This window comes from Oncorhynchus gorbuscha, linkage group LG22 (genome assembly GCF_021184085.1).
Source record: "Oncorhynchus gorbuscha isolate QuinsamMale2020 ecotype Even-year linkage group LG22, OgorEven_v1.0, whole genome shotgun sequence".
Taxonomy (NCBI): domain Eukaryota; kingdom Metazoa; phylum Chordata; class Actinopteri; order Salmoniformes; family Salmonidae; genus Oncorhynchus; species Oncorhynchus gorbuscha.
Window position 1 is genome coordinate 10,545,246 of NC_060194.1, and position 13,912 is coordinate 10,559,157.

Sequence of the window (13,912 nt, forward strand, 5' to 3'; positions counted from 1 at the left end):
GTTCTTTAAAATATGGAGTATGTCTAGATTCTGAAATACAACTTTTCACATTAATTTATTCAACATAAAAAAGTACACTTTTTGATTTTGCTTATTTGAACCCTTTGATGCATACGATAACATATTTGTGATCATTGTTGAGTGGTCCCTGCAGCGTACCATCGCAAATATGTGATTGGAACAGTTGCAACAGAACGTATGATGCAACAAACGTATCTAAAACAGCATTGTGGTCAGAAAAGCATGTAAACAATGTTTTGTTCTGATGGGAAATAAAAGGTCTTCACCACTTTATTCCTCAATTTCACCTTTTATTGTAAAATCTAAAATGCGAACGCCATCATCCAAACATCACACGGAACACATCCACAGCCAAACTCATTCCATAAACTAGTCTAAATAACAGGTTGCAGCTAAATTCTTTATGATGGCAACTATGTTTGAAAAGTAAAAACTCCTAATTCCTGAATGCCAATCAATAAGATGCAAATAAACAAAGTAAAAAAACTTTTTTTAACGTACTTTGCCCACTTTTCAGCATATTAAAAAATCTTCGATGTACGTGTTACAGTGCATACAAGAACCGGAGCATATGACTTGTAACATGGAACCCAAACCGTCTACACGTGTGCGCCATCGTGCATAAATTTATTTGGTCCCCCCACACCAAATGCGATCACTACACGCAGGTTAAAATATCAAAACAAAATCTGAACCAATTACATTAATTTGGCATGGCAATTTAGCTAGCTAGTTTGCACTTGCTAGCTAATTTGTCCTATTTAGCTAGCTTGCTGTTGCTAGATAATTTGTCCTGGGATATAAACATTGAGTTGTTATTTTACCTGAAATGAACAAGGTCCTCTACTCCGAAAATTAATCCACACATAAAACAGTCAACTAAATTGTTTATAGTCATCTCTCCTCCTTCCAGGCCTTTTCTTCTCTGGACTTTATATTGCGACTTTCATAAATTAGGTGCATTACTGCCACTGACCTCGTTCATCTTTCAGTCACCCGCGTGGGTATAACCAATGAGGAGATGGCACGTGGGTACCTGCTTCTATAAACCAATGAGGAGATGGGAGAGGCAGGACTTGCACTGCGATCTGCGTCACAAATAGAACTGACTTCTATTTTAGCCCTTGGCTAAAGGAGAAATTTATATGCCAAATAAAAATAAAACCACTGGAAAGCGGGTCTGAGCTGGCAACCCTGAAGTACCATAGTTACAATCTGATGAAGCGTTCAAGACAACACTGGGAACTCCAAAAAAAGACAAGCTCCAACTGGGAAAAGTAGTTTTGAACGGTCATCCAACTCGGAATTCCAACTCGGACATCTCTCTAGAGCTCCGACTTTCCAACCTGAAGATCACTGATATCGTGATTTTACCTCATATTTTTCAGAGCTTCCAGTTGTCTTGAAAGCACCATTAATCAGTCGAGTGAACTATCCCTTGTTATAACATCTTTGGTCTGACAGACGCTTACGTGACAACTAGAATGCATTGTATGACGTCAACAAACATGACGTCTACCACAGCTGGCAAATAGCTTAGCATTAGCTCATCATAAATCAGTACAACCCTCAAGAAACTATGTTACACACATCATGTGTCCATTACAATCTATGCAAGAATCAGAATGCATGATTTGTCACCAGTACTTAAAAACGTGAATAAAACAGTAAATACATTATGATCCATACATACGGTATGCTCCCGAGTGGCGCAGTGGTCTAATGCACTGCATATCAGTGCTAGAGGCATCACTACACTGCATCTTTAGTTGAACTTTTTGCAAATCCCCCCCAAAAACTAAACAAAATACCAACAAGTCTCCAAAAATGTAACTTCAGCCTGTGGTACATGGCCTTAAGACATTGTTTGTAACAATATACTCGTAAAATAGTGATTTTGGTCCACCAGCTTCAAACAGCTGTAAAAACTATATTTAGATGGTACAATGATTCCCTACACTATTCAGAGCTTGTTTTCTCACATAAACTGAAATGTTTAGCAACCAGGAAACGACAGAGCTGTTTACACTAGATAACACAACCACAAAATCAGAACAGCTTTCACATTTTTACAACATCTGCCTCTCTGGCGGGAGAAATCAATAGGTGAATACTGTGAAACACTATCATACCACTATTACTGCAGATATATAATGGACATTTTCTGAAATCACAATGCACATTTCTTTTGTGTAGCACAGGGGTCTTCAACCTTTTCTAGCATGAGAAACACTTTTCAAAAAGAAACATGTCGCAAGCATTTTATTGCTATCAAATAGGCACGTCTCTTCTCCTCCCCACTGCAACTCTTCCCCGGGGCCTTTGTCTTCAAGAGAAAGTAGTGCACCATTCTCTATTAATTATATTACCAGGTATAATGACAAATAACTTTAAGGGGGCCCTATAAAATCTAAGGTTTTTATATAAAAAACTATGGTTTATATTATCCCATTTTTTAAAAATGGATTTTTCACTCTCAAAATGACAATTGTTCACCGAGAAATAACAAAATTGGATGTTCTGAGTCAATGTCAATGCTTTAGTCTGGAAGAAAATAACATCTATTTTAGTGTAATTCCTCTTTAATTGCGCATTTGGTCCTTTAAATTGCGCATCTAGTGTGCCGGTCTAGTGATGGTTCTGTACTGCTGCTGCTCATGTCATGGCAAAGTTGGCAAATAACAAGTAATAGATACAAATGATATACAGTTGAAGTTTGGAAGGCCCATTTGCGACGAAGCCTTAACATCCTGACTGATGTCTTGAGATGTTGCTTCAATATATCCACATATCCTCAACATGATGCTGCCACCCGCGTGCTCAGCAAATGTGGGAACGCCTTCAAGACTGTTGGAAAAGCAAAACCTTTGCAGCAATCACAAAGGTCAGACATTTCTTGTAGTTGGCCACCAGGTTTGCATACATCTCAGGAGGGATTTTGTCCCACTCCTCTTTGCAGATCTTCTCCAAGTCATTAAGGTTTCGAGGCTGACGTTTGGCAACTCGAACCTTCAGCCCCCTCCACAGATTTTCTATGGGATTAAGGTCTGGAGACTGGCTAGGCCACTCCAGGACCTTAATGTGCTTCTTCTTGAGCCACTCCTTTGATGCCTTGGCCGTGTGTTTTGGGTTATTGTCATGCTGGAATACCCATCCATGACCCATTTCAATGGTGGAAGGAGGTTCTCACCCAAGATTTGACGGTACATGGCCCCGTCCATCGTCCCTTTGATGCGGTGAAGTTGTCCTGTCCCCTTGGCAGAAAAACACCCCCAAAGCATAATGTTTCCACCTCCGTGTTTGACGGTGGGGATGGTGTTCTTGGAGTCATAGGCAGCATTCCTCTTCCTCCAAACACGGCGAGTTGAGTTGATGCCAAAGAGCTCCATTTTGGTCTCATCTGACCACAACACTTTCACCCAGTTGTCCTCTGAATCATTCAAATGTTCCTTGGCAAACTTCAGACGGGCATGTATGTGCTTTCTTGAGCAGGGGGACCTTGCGGGCGCTGCCGGATTTCAGTCCTTCACGGCGTAGTGTGTTACCAATTGTTTTCTTGGTGACTATGGTCCCAGCTGCCTTGATATCATTGACAAAATCCTCCTGTGTAGTTCTGGGCTGATTCCTCACCGTTCTCATGATCATTGCAACTCCACGAGGTGAGATCTTGCATGGAGCCCCAGGCTGAGGGAGATTGACAGTTCTTTTGTGTTTTATCCATTTGCGAATAATCGCACCAACTGTTGTCACCTTCTCACCAAGCTGCTTGGCGATGGTCTTGCAGCCCTTTCCAGCCTTGTGTAGGTCTACAATCTTGTCCCTGACATCCTTGGAGAGCTCTTTGGTCTTGGCCATGGTGGAGAGTTTGGAATCTGATTGATTGATTGCTTCTGTGGACAGGTGTCTTCTATACAGGTAACAAACTGAGATTAGGAGCACTCCCTTTAAATGTGTGCTCCTAATCGCAGCTCGTTACCTGTATAAAAGACACCCGGGAGCCAGAAATCTTTCTGATTGAGAGGGGGTCAAATACTTATTTCCCTCATTAAAATGCAAATTTATTTATTAACATTTTTAACATGCTTTTTTCTGGATTTTTTTGTTGTTATTCTGTCTCTCACTGTTCAAATAAACCTACCATTAAAATTATAGTCCGATCATTTATTTGTCAGTGGGCAAATGTACAAAATCAGCAGGGGATCAAATACACTTACAGTGAGGAGAAAAAAGTATGTAAACTTCTGACTTCAACTGTACTTACTCATCACATACAGTGCCTTGCGAAAGTATTCGGCCCCTTGAACTTTGCGACCTTTTGCCACATTTCAGGCTTCAAACATAAAGATATAAAACTGTATTTTTTTGTGAAGAATCAACAACAAGTGGGACACAATCATGAAGTGGAACGACATTTATTGGATATTTCTAACTTTTTTAACAAATCAAAAACGGAAAAATTGGGTGTGCAAAATTATTCAGCCCCCTTAAGTTAATACTTTGTAGCGCCACCTTTTGCTGCGATTACAGCTGTAAGTCGCTTGGGGTATGTCTCCATCATTTTTGCACATCGAGAGACTGAATTTTTTTCCCATTCCTCCTTGCAAAACAGCTCGAGCTCAGTGAGGTTAGATGGAAATTTGTGAACAGCAGTTTTCAGTTCTTTATGTTTGAAGCCTGAAATGTGGCAAAAGGTCGCAAAGTTCAAGGGGGCCGAATACTTTCGCAAGGCACTGCACTTCTGCCAGGTAAGCCTACATTGCAGTTAACATTTAATTGAGTATGTTTTGGGGAAAGTATTTCCGTCAACCCACAAGACTGTTATCACATCAACTGGCTACACATGGACTGATAGACAAACGCCCACCACAGACAGAAAGGGGCAATATTGCTGGAAATCAATTGGCAGCTTTATTGTATTAGGTTTGGCTTTTTATGCCAATAGTGGCTAACCAGTGATGGGATAATGTCAATGCTGCATTGGTTAGATAATATCTGCGAGCTTGCGGTGTCTGATACTTCTGAGATTTATTCATGACAGTTTGCGGTAGAACACGTTGTTGGAGACCCCTGGTGTAGCACCTTTAACCAATCACAGACCATTAGGATTGCACATTCGGCAAATCACCAGCATATGTCTTTTGAATCCATTTCCCCATTCACTGTTAGGAAAGAGCCCACTCTGGAAATGTGATGTACTTGTATAGTATATTGTTCCAAAGAACATCTTAAAATGAACAAAATAAAAAAAAGCTACTTTTGACATTCATATTTGTTTTATGTTGAATAAATTAAATGTCAAAAATGAATGTCTATACATACTCCATATTTTTGCGCACACTACAAGGAGTACAATGACACCAATATGTTGTCTGAATCGTGTACGGTTCTCCCATGTCATGTCATATAACAATGGCCACTTTAATCATCATTTTCTCAAAAATGGTTTCTGATACAAATGAAAAAAGCATGTCAAGCATCTTTCCTCCCAACAACGTTTCTGTGAGAAATGCGAGAACAATCTGAGATACATAAAATATTTTGGGGCAGCGCTGGCGATTCCCAAAAACGGCAGGTAGCCTACTGGTTAGAGCGTTGGGCCAGTAACCGAAAGGTTGCCAGATCAAATCCCCGAGCTGACAAGGTAAAAATCTGTCATTCTGCCCCCGAACAAGGAAGTTTAACCCACTGTTCCTAGGCCGTCATTGTAAAGAAGAATTTGTTTTTATCTGACTTGCCTAGTTAAAAGGTTAAATACATTTTAAAAGACACCATTAGCATGTAACATTGAGAACCACTCAGATGTTCCCATTCGTACCATGAGTAATGTCTATAGCCTTCGAAGACATAGTCTAAAACTTTTTATCAGGTACACTAGACACTATTCAACAGTACAATAAAGGGTAGTCAACAAAGCCATTACAATATATTTCATTGTCAATACATTGAATACCACCTCCCTCATAACAACTTGGCTAATAATTCAGGGCTGGACTCAAAAATCATTATTAAGCCTACCAACTGGAAACAGAGCATTGTACCCTACAATGGCTATTCATTCCTTTCATGGGATCATTGTAGGGCCAAGACATTTTGCTAACCGGTTCTGTCCAAAAATAATTAATGTGTAATGATGAACTAATAATGTAAAGTTTATAAAACTTGAAGTACCAAGTTCAAATCCAACACACCTCGTTTCGGCTGCATGTCCTGTGAGCCTCCCGCGAAAATGTCCTGTGGGTTCAAAGTGCTCTGATGCAACGCAGAGTCCGAGTTAGTCCTATAGCACAGGGAAAGAGACATACACCACTTAAGGGGGGGTGACCAACTGTATCAGTTGTGGAAAGTTACACAACGAAATCCAAACAGTTCGACGTCACATAGTCGGGTTATCTTACCTCCTCCAACTGGTGTCAGGTGGGGGTGACAGATACACTGAACCATATGGACAGCTATCAATGTGATACCCCTGGTTAAGGGCAACACAAATCTGTAGCATTTCACAACTGATGTTAATGGATGTAAAACACCATTATGCCATAAAGTACAGCATATGCTTTTGAAGTACAATGGTTAAAGATGTTAAATAGTGGTGATTGCTTTAACGAAAAGGCTAATTGTTACTGTAAAATTACTATGTAATTACCATGTCATTCATAGTCAAATATCCATTGCATAGCAGACTGTAAATAATAAAAAGTTAACTATACAGTAGCATACACCGACAGTAAAAGATATTTGGCGTCCATGTTTGTCGAGTGGCCTTCCATGTGGGGACGTGATGCGGTTTCTGTCCCGGTAAACTCTGTCAACCAATCCATGATGCCGTGTTGTCCTGCTAGTGTCACCTGAACCTTGAAAGGGAGTCTGCAGACACCGCACAAAGAAAACCAGTTACAAGCGCCATAGATAAAAGACAGAAAAATGTATGTCAACAAAAGAGTAAACAAATTTCCATTTCGGGTAAGACACATACAGCGACTTCAAAAAGTATTCACACCCCTTGACCTGATTGTCTTTTTTTGTCACTGGCCTTCACACAATACCACATAATGTCAAAGTGGAATTGTTATTTGATGTTTCAACAAATTAATAAAAAATGAAAAGCTGAAATGCCTTTCCAATATCCAAACACTTTATGGCAAGCCTAAATAAGTTAAGGAGTAAAAATGTACTTAACAAGTCACAATAAATTGCATGGACTCTTTGTGCAATAATAGTGTTTAACATGATTTTTGAATGACTACCTCAGCTCTGTAACCCACACCTACAATTATCTGTAAGGTCAGACAGTCAAGCAGTGAATTTCAAATACAGATTCAACCACAAAGACCAGGGAGGTTTTCCAATGCCTCGCAAAGAAGGGCACCTATTGGTAGATAAGTAAAAACATGTTTTTTTAAAGCAGACATTGAATATCCCTTTGAGCATGGTGAAGTTATTAATTACAATTTGGATGGTGTATCAATACACCCAGTCACTACGAAGATACAGGCATCCTTCCCTACTCAGTTTCCAGAGAGGAAAGAAACCATGAGGGATTTCACCATGAGGCCAATGGTGACTTTAAAACAGTTACAGTTTAATAGCTGTGATAGGAGAACTGAGAATGGATCGACAACTATTTAGTTACTCCACAATAGTAACCTAATTGACAAATTGAAACGAAGGAAGCATGTACAGAATATGTTTGCAAACAGGCACGAAAGTAATACTGAAATAAAGTGTTGCAAAGCAATTCTCTTTTTGTCATGAATACAAAGTGTTATTTTTGGGACAAATCCAATATAACACATAACCGAGTACCACTCTCCATATTTTCAAGCATATTGGCTGCATCATGTTATGGGTATGCTTGGGGCGGCAGGGTAGCCTAGTGGTTAGAGCGTTGGACTAGTAACCGGAAGGTTGCAAGTTCAAATCCCCGAGTTGACAAGGTGCAAATCTGTCGTTCTGTCCCTGAACAGGCAGTTAACCCACTGTTCCTAGGCCGTCATTGAAAATAAGAATTTGTTCTTAAAGGTAAAATTAAAATTAAATTGTAATCGTTAAGGACTGGGGAGTTATTCAGGATAAAAGAATATACGGAATGGAGCTAAGCACAGGCTAAATCCTTCAGGAAATTCTGGTTCAGTCTGCTTTCCACCAGACAATGGGAGACTAATTCACCTTTCAGCAGAACAATAACCTTCAACACAAGGAGCTTACCAAGAAGACAGTGAATGTTCTTGAGTGGCCGAGTTACAAATACTCACAGCTGTAATCACTGTCAAAGGTGCTTCTACAAAGTATTGACTTAGTGGTGTGAATACTTATGTAAATTACATATTTCTTTAATTCATTTTAAATACATTTGTTAACATTTATATAGGGTATTGTGTAGGTGAGAGAAGAAAAATGTAATCCATTTTGAATTCAGGCTATAACACAACAAATTGTGGAATACGTCACGGGGTATGAATACTTTGAGTCCGACAAACACACATTACCTGAAAAGGCATGTCAATGGTGCCATTTCCAATCTGATTGACATTTGGCAATGATCCGCCATAATACTGCCCACGGTTTTGTCCCAGCTGTAAATACTGGGTCTTCTGTAACTGTAACTGTATAAGGAGTGACAAAACAAAACAAAGAGCAAACATGGCATCAGATAATGTTCGGTATGAAATATTCAACAATAATTCAAAATCAAAATGAGGGTGACAGAGAGCACAAAAATTCTGACTGATTAAAAAAAACTTTCCTTGTTTAAAATTGATTCTATAGATTACAAATCACTCCATCCATCTCAGTTAGAACCAAGGGGATTAGACTTGTTTGGCCTAAGCAATCACCTATTGTTGTGTGAAAATGACATTTACTCACCTTTAACCTCAATTTACCTAATAAACTTCATAGAGAAAATACATTTTTCAGCAATTACAGATCACCCATGATTAAATGATGTTTTCTTTATCTACAATCTTGCTACACCGCCTCATCTTGACATTGAATGGCACCACATATAGGCCTAACTGGGATAACTATCACCTATATGAATGTCTTTCCAGCCTTACATATAGGTTCAACAGTTCACCTGCTATGAGTATGCAAATAGTTGATCTCAAATCAAATCACATTTTATTGGTCACATACACAGTTAGCAGATAATGCGAGTGTAGCAAAATGCAGTGCATCTCCTCCTCATGAACTGCACCAGATTTGCCCATTCTTGCTGTGAGATGTTACCCCACTCTTCCACCAAGGCACCTGCAAGTTCCCAGATATTTCTGGGGGGAATGGCCCTAGCCCTCACCCTCTGATCCAACAGGTCCCAGACATGCTCAATGGGATTGAGATCCGGGCTCTTCGCTGGCCATGGCGGAACACTGACATGCCCGTCTTGCAGGAAGTCACACACAGAACGAGCAGTATGGCTGGTGGCATTGTCATGCTGGAGGGTCATGTCAGGATGAGCCTGCAGGAAGAGTAACACATGAGGGAGGAGGGTGTCTTCCCTGTAACGCACAGCATTGAGATTGCCTGCAATGACAACAAGCTCAGTCCGATGATGCTGTGACATACTGACACAGACCATGACTGACCCTCCACCTCCAAATCGATCCCGCTCCAGAGTACAGACCTCGGTGTAACGCTCATTCCTCCTCCGATAAACGCAAATCCGACCATCATCCCTGGTGAGACAAAACCGCAACTCGTCAGTGAAGAGCACTTTTTGCCAGTCCTGTCTGGTCCAGCGACGGTGGGTTTGTGCCCATAGGCGACATTGTTGCCAGTGATGTCTTGGGAGGACCTTCCTTACAACAGGCCTACAGGCCCTCAGTCCTGCCTCTCTCAGCCTATTGAGGACGGTCTGAGCACTGATGGAGGGATTGTGCGTTCCTGGTGTAACTCGGGCAGTTGTTGTTGCCATCCTGTACCTGTCCCGCAGGTGTGATGTTCGGATGTACCAATCCTGTGCAGGTGTTGTTACATGTGGTCTGCCACTGCAAGGACGATCAGCTGTCCGTCCTGCCTCCCTGTAGCGCTGTCTTAGGCATCTCACAGTACGGACATTGCAATTTATTGCCCTGGCCACATCAGCATCCCCATGCCTCCTTGCAGCATGCCTAAGGCACGTTCACGCAGATGAGCAAGGACCCTGGGCATCTTTCTTTTGGTGTTTTTCAGAGTCAGTAGAAAGGCCTCTTTAGTGACCTAAGGTTTCATAACTGTGACCTTTAATTGCCTATCGTCTGTAAACTGTTAGTATATTAATGACCGTTCCACAGGTGCATGTTCATTAATCGTTTATGGTTCATTGAACAAGCATGGGAAACAGTGTTTAAACCCTTTATAATGAAGATCTGTGACGTTATTTGGATTTTTAAGGATTTTCGTTGAAAAGACAGGGTCCTGAAAAAGGGCCATTTCTTTTTTTTGCTGAGTTTACATTTCAGAAATTTCTCTTATGTTCTAGAGATACTGAGTAATATCACGAGACAGTCATTTTTTTATATTTTGTTTAGAAAAGCTGGTAATCAAAGTTGTTTAATACGCAGACAGTACCCAAACTGTTCATGTCTGTCACAAACATGCACTATTGATTAAAGCAGGGAAATCATTTAATAACAATCTCTAAAGCCTATTTCTCCAGAGTGTTTTGAAAATACAGTAATCTCCCAATAGTGAGTCAAGTTTGAATACATCTTGTTATTTTGTTGACAGAAGATTACATGCATTTTGGATCAGTGTTTCACAAATCCAACCACATATGAATGTAGTCAATAGGGTAAATGTGCCTACTTGAGTGAACTTGTAGGCTCGCTGCCTACTGCACTGTCAAAAGTTATTATCAAATACTGAGTATTAGACTTGCACTTCCTATTAATGAATGCATAATATATGTTACAAAGTAAGTATTATGTTTATAGCCTCATACTATAACTAGGGCTGGGAATTGCCTGGGACCTCATGATACAATATTATCACGATACTTTAGCTGTCAATACGATATGTATTACGATTCTCACGATTGTATATTTATTGCGATTGGATACTGTTATTTTATTGCGATTCGATGTTCCAAACCTATATTGATCGCCATACGTATGCTGCAGAGTGTCAAGAGAGTTTTTTTAATCAGTCATGGAAACAAAAATGTTGTTAAAAAAGTACAGGTATACAGGCCACTAGCACAAAAATAATATTGCGTTATTGCCAAAATGATACGATACAATATATTGTCCAAAATAATATCCCGATATGTAGCTGTATCGACTTCGTCCCCCATCACTAATACTATAGGGCCAAAAGCAATATTTTAAAAGAGATTCTCCAGTACTTTTGTATACTTTTTAGCTAGTAGCCCTCTCGCTCGCTTTGTGTGCATCTTGCTAGCTGAGGGGCTAAAACTCATTGGCTAGAACTGGAATTGCTAGGGGCTGTCCCATGTAGGGGAAAAGGTGCACCGTTTCCAGAAAAACAATCGCTTTCAAACTAGGGATTTCATGGCTGACTGCGGTAACAGTAATTATGCTCATAAATGCATGTCTGAAATACACAACTACACTACACCCCAAAGTTCCAGAGCATGTCCTCAAATAGTGAAACCTACTCTTCCCAAATGTGTTTGTTGAAATTGCACCCAGGTTTGACTTCCAAAGGTTCCAGCCTAACACAATAAATCACCCACTTCAGGAAAAAGAACAGATTTTACATTTATACATTTAAGTCATTTAGCAGACGCTCTTATCCAGAGCGACTTACAAATTGGTGCATTCACCTTATGACAGATGTCACCTCAACACTGAATTAATCAATTGAAATCAATAGAAAATGTGTTATTTTCTGTGAATTAAAACCAAAAACTACACTGATGATTGTCCAATGTATTCAATTCATAGTACCATCAAAATAAGGATGCAGTAATTTAACCAGTCAGTGAGCGATGCCAATGTTGCTACAGTATCTCAGAACCCGCCCATTTGAAACTATTTCAAATGCGCTGGTTCTGCTGGCAACGTTTCTCAAATGCACCAATGTTATTTCGTATACATTTTGTAGAAAAATGTACTGCCAAAAGCACTGAAATGACATTGATCTAGAGCGCAATATGTTGCTGGCATTAGAGGCCTGCGGCATGCGGTTTTTGTCGTCAACATAATCTGTGCGGGTTTGTCCTCATCTTTGATATGCCACTGTCAATCATATTGCTGTACTTGTCTGCCCAGTTTCACAGCACGACTGCTTTTCCCACCTGGTTATTAGCCTGTGTGTCTTTGGTGATCTTTAAACTGAACATACTGCTCTCCAAAATGCTTCTATACATAGAAATTGCTGTTCATCTGAAGCTTCTTCCTCGCCTAGAGTGCGATCAGAAAAACCAACGAACGTTCTATTTGATGTGGCTGTCAAACACGCATGCACGCCCCACATTAGTTGGCTATAGCCTTGCACTGGAGCTATATTGTGCAACTTTTGAAGACGGAGGGACTTGAGTCGGGATACCTCTCCATTTGAGAATAACTACACGAATACGAGAATAAGACTGCTGGTTGCCATTCATGCCAAGAATATTAGCTGGCACGTAGGGGGCTGTTTGTTATTGTTTACCTCCCTGGCCAGCTACGTGCCCGCCGCGAATATTACTGAATTTGACAGCTCACCAGCAATAACAGCAAATGGGTAAAAAAAAAACACAAAAAAAACAGACAAGCTTACCCTCGCTGCTCGGGTAATACCCAAATCTTTCATCACTTCCTCGAATGCTGCGGTCTCCTCTGCCTGCTTCTGATTATGTAAAGCGATTTTCTCGCTAAATTTCCGCGGATTGTTTGATGTCGCCATGTTTCGCTCTTCTGCTCCGCTTTCCCTTCAATGACGTTGCATGCACACGTCCTTGCGCGTGGGCGTAGGTGACGCGCACATCTGGAACGCCTGCATTCCCCACCTTCTTCACCAGGGATGGGTGAAATACCAAAAAGTGATATTAAGTTATACATTTTACCCTCATTGTTGCTTGTCTGAACATGTTACCAACGGTCCACTTGTCAGACGTATGCTGATAACAAAAATAAGATGCTCCAAAGAACGTGTTTGTCGGGTTCTTCTTGTTTGCTTGCCTTTTGTAGCCACTTAGCCTACAAGGCATAACAATACTCTATCCTGTTCCCCTTATTTTCCTCTGATGAAGGCTAGAGCCTATGAAAGTGGTTGTGTGTGTCCGTTCCTTTCCAATTATTGTAGGCCTAGTGTCTTTAATAACTAGCCCCTGGCCAGATGTCTCCACTCAAAGGAGAGCGCTTACTGGCAATATAAATCTCACTTGGAATTAAACGCATAAACCACTGTAAATCACACAATTAACTACTAATATGCTGAAAGTACTAACACTATCAAAAATGTATTTTTTTGACAGACACTATGGCCAAAGATGAGGTTTTGAGCGACAGGCACAGTCCAAGCACAATGAAACAATATGCCGTTTCACCCACCATTCAGAGTAGTGGAAATAAATTGGCTGTAAAGTAACCAAGGAAACCATTGAAATTGTATTCCAGGGCACTGGGTGTGTGGGATTATGCTGTTATTGCAAACTAAACCCTGGAAAAAACCTTGGAGTTGAGCCTCAGTGAAAAGGCTAGCTAAAATGGAGAGAATGTCATGTCTTAGTAGATTCCTGTATTCTGCTCCTCAGATACATTTATCTGGTTACATAAACACAGAAATGGCAAGCATTTCCAAAGCATGAGACAGCATGCTTCCCTGTACATTCAGTGCCTTAGGAAAGTATTCGCACCACTGGACTTTTTCCACTTTTTGTTACGTTACAGCCTTATTCTAAAATGTATTAATAAAACATTTAAAAAACTCAATCTACACACAATACCCCATAATGATAAAGCAAAAA

At 40.4% G+C, this 13,912-nt stretch overlaps 1 protein-coding gene across 2 annotated transcripts in view; it reads right to left on the bottom strand.

Annotated features, from left to right (window-relative positions):
* LOC124009163 (CREB-regulated transcription coactivator 1-like) overlaps positions 1-12,861 on the bottom strand; it is a 34,444-nt gene extending 21,583 nt beyond the window's left edge. For both annotated transcript variants that reach the window (XM_046320708.1, XM_046320707.1), the window contains exons 1-5: positions 12,724-12,861; positions 8,508-8,624; positions 6,757-6,885; positions 6,417-6,478; positions 6,210-6,298 (exon numbers count right to left, since the gene is read on the bottom strand). In XM_046320708.1, coding sequence (XP_046176664.1) covers positions 6,210-6,298; positions 6,417-6,478; positions 6,757-6,885; positions 8,508-8,624; positions 12,724-12,849 — 523 coding nt within the window. In that variant the 5' untranslated portion in view covers positions 12,850-12,861. The remainder of the gene's footprint in view (positions 1-6,209; positions 6,299-6,416; positions 6,479-6,756; positions 6,886-8,507; positions 8,625-12,723) is intronic.
* Positions 12,862-13,912: the final 1,051 nt, after the last annotated feature.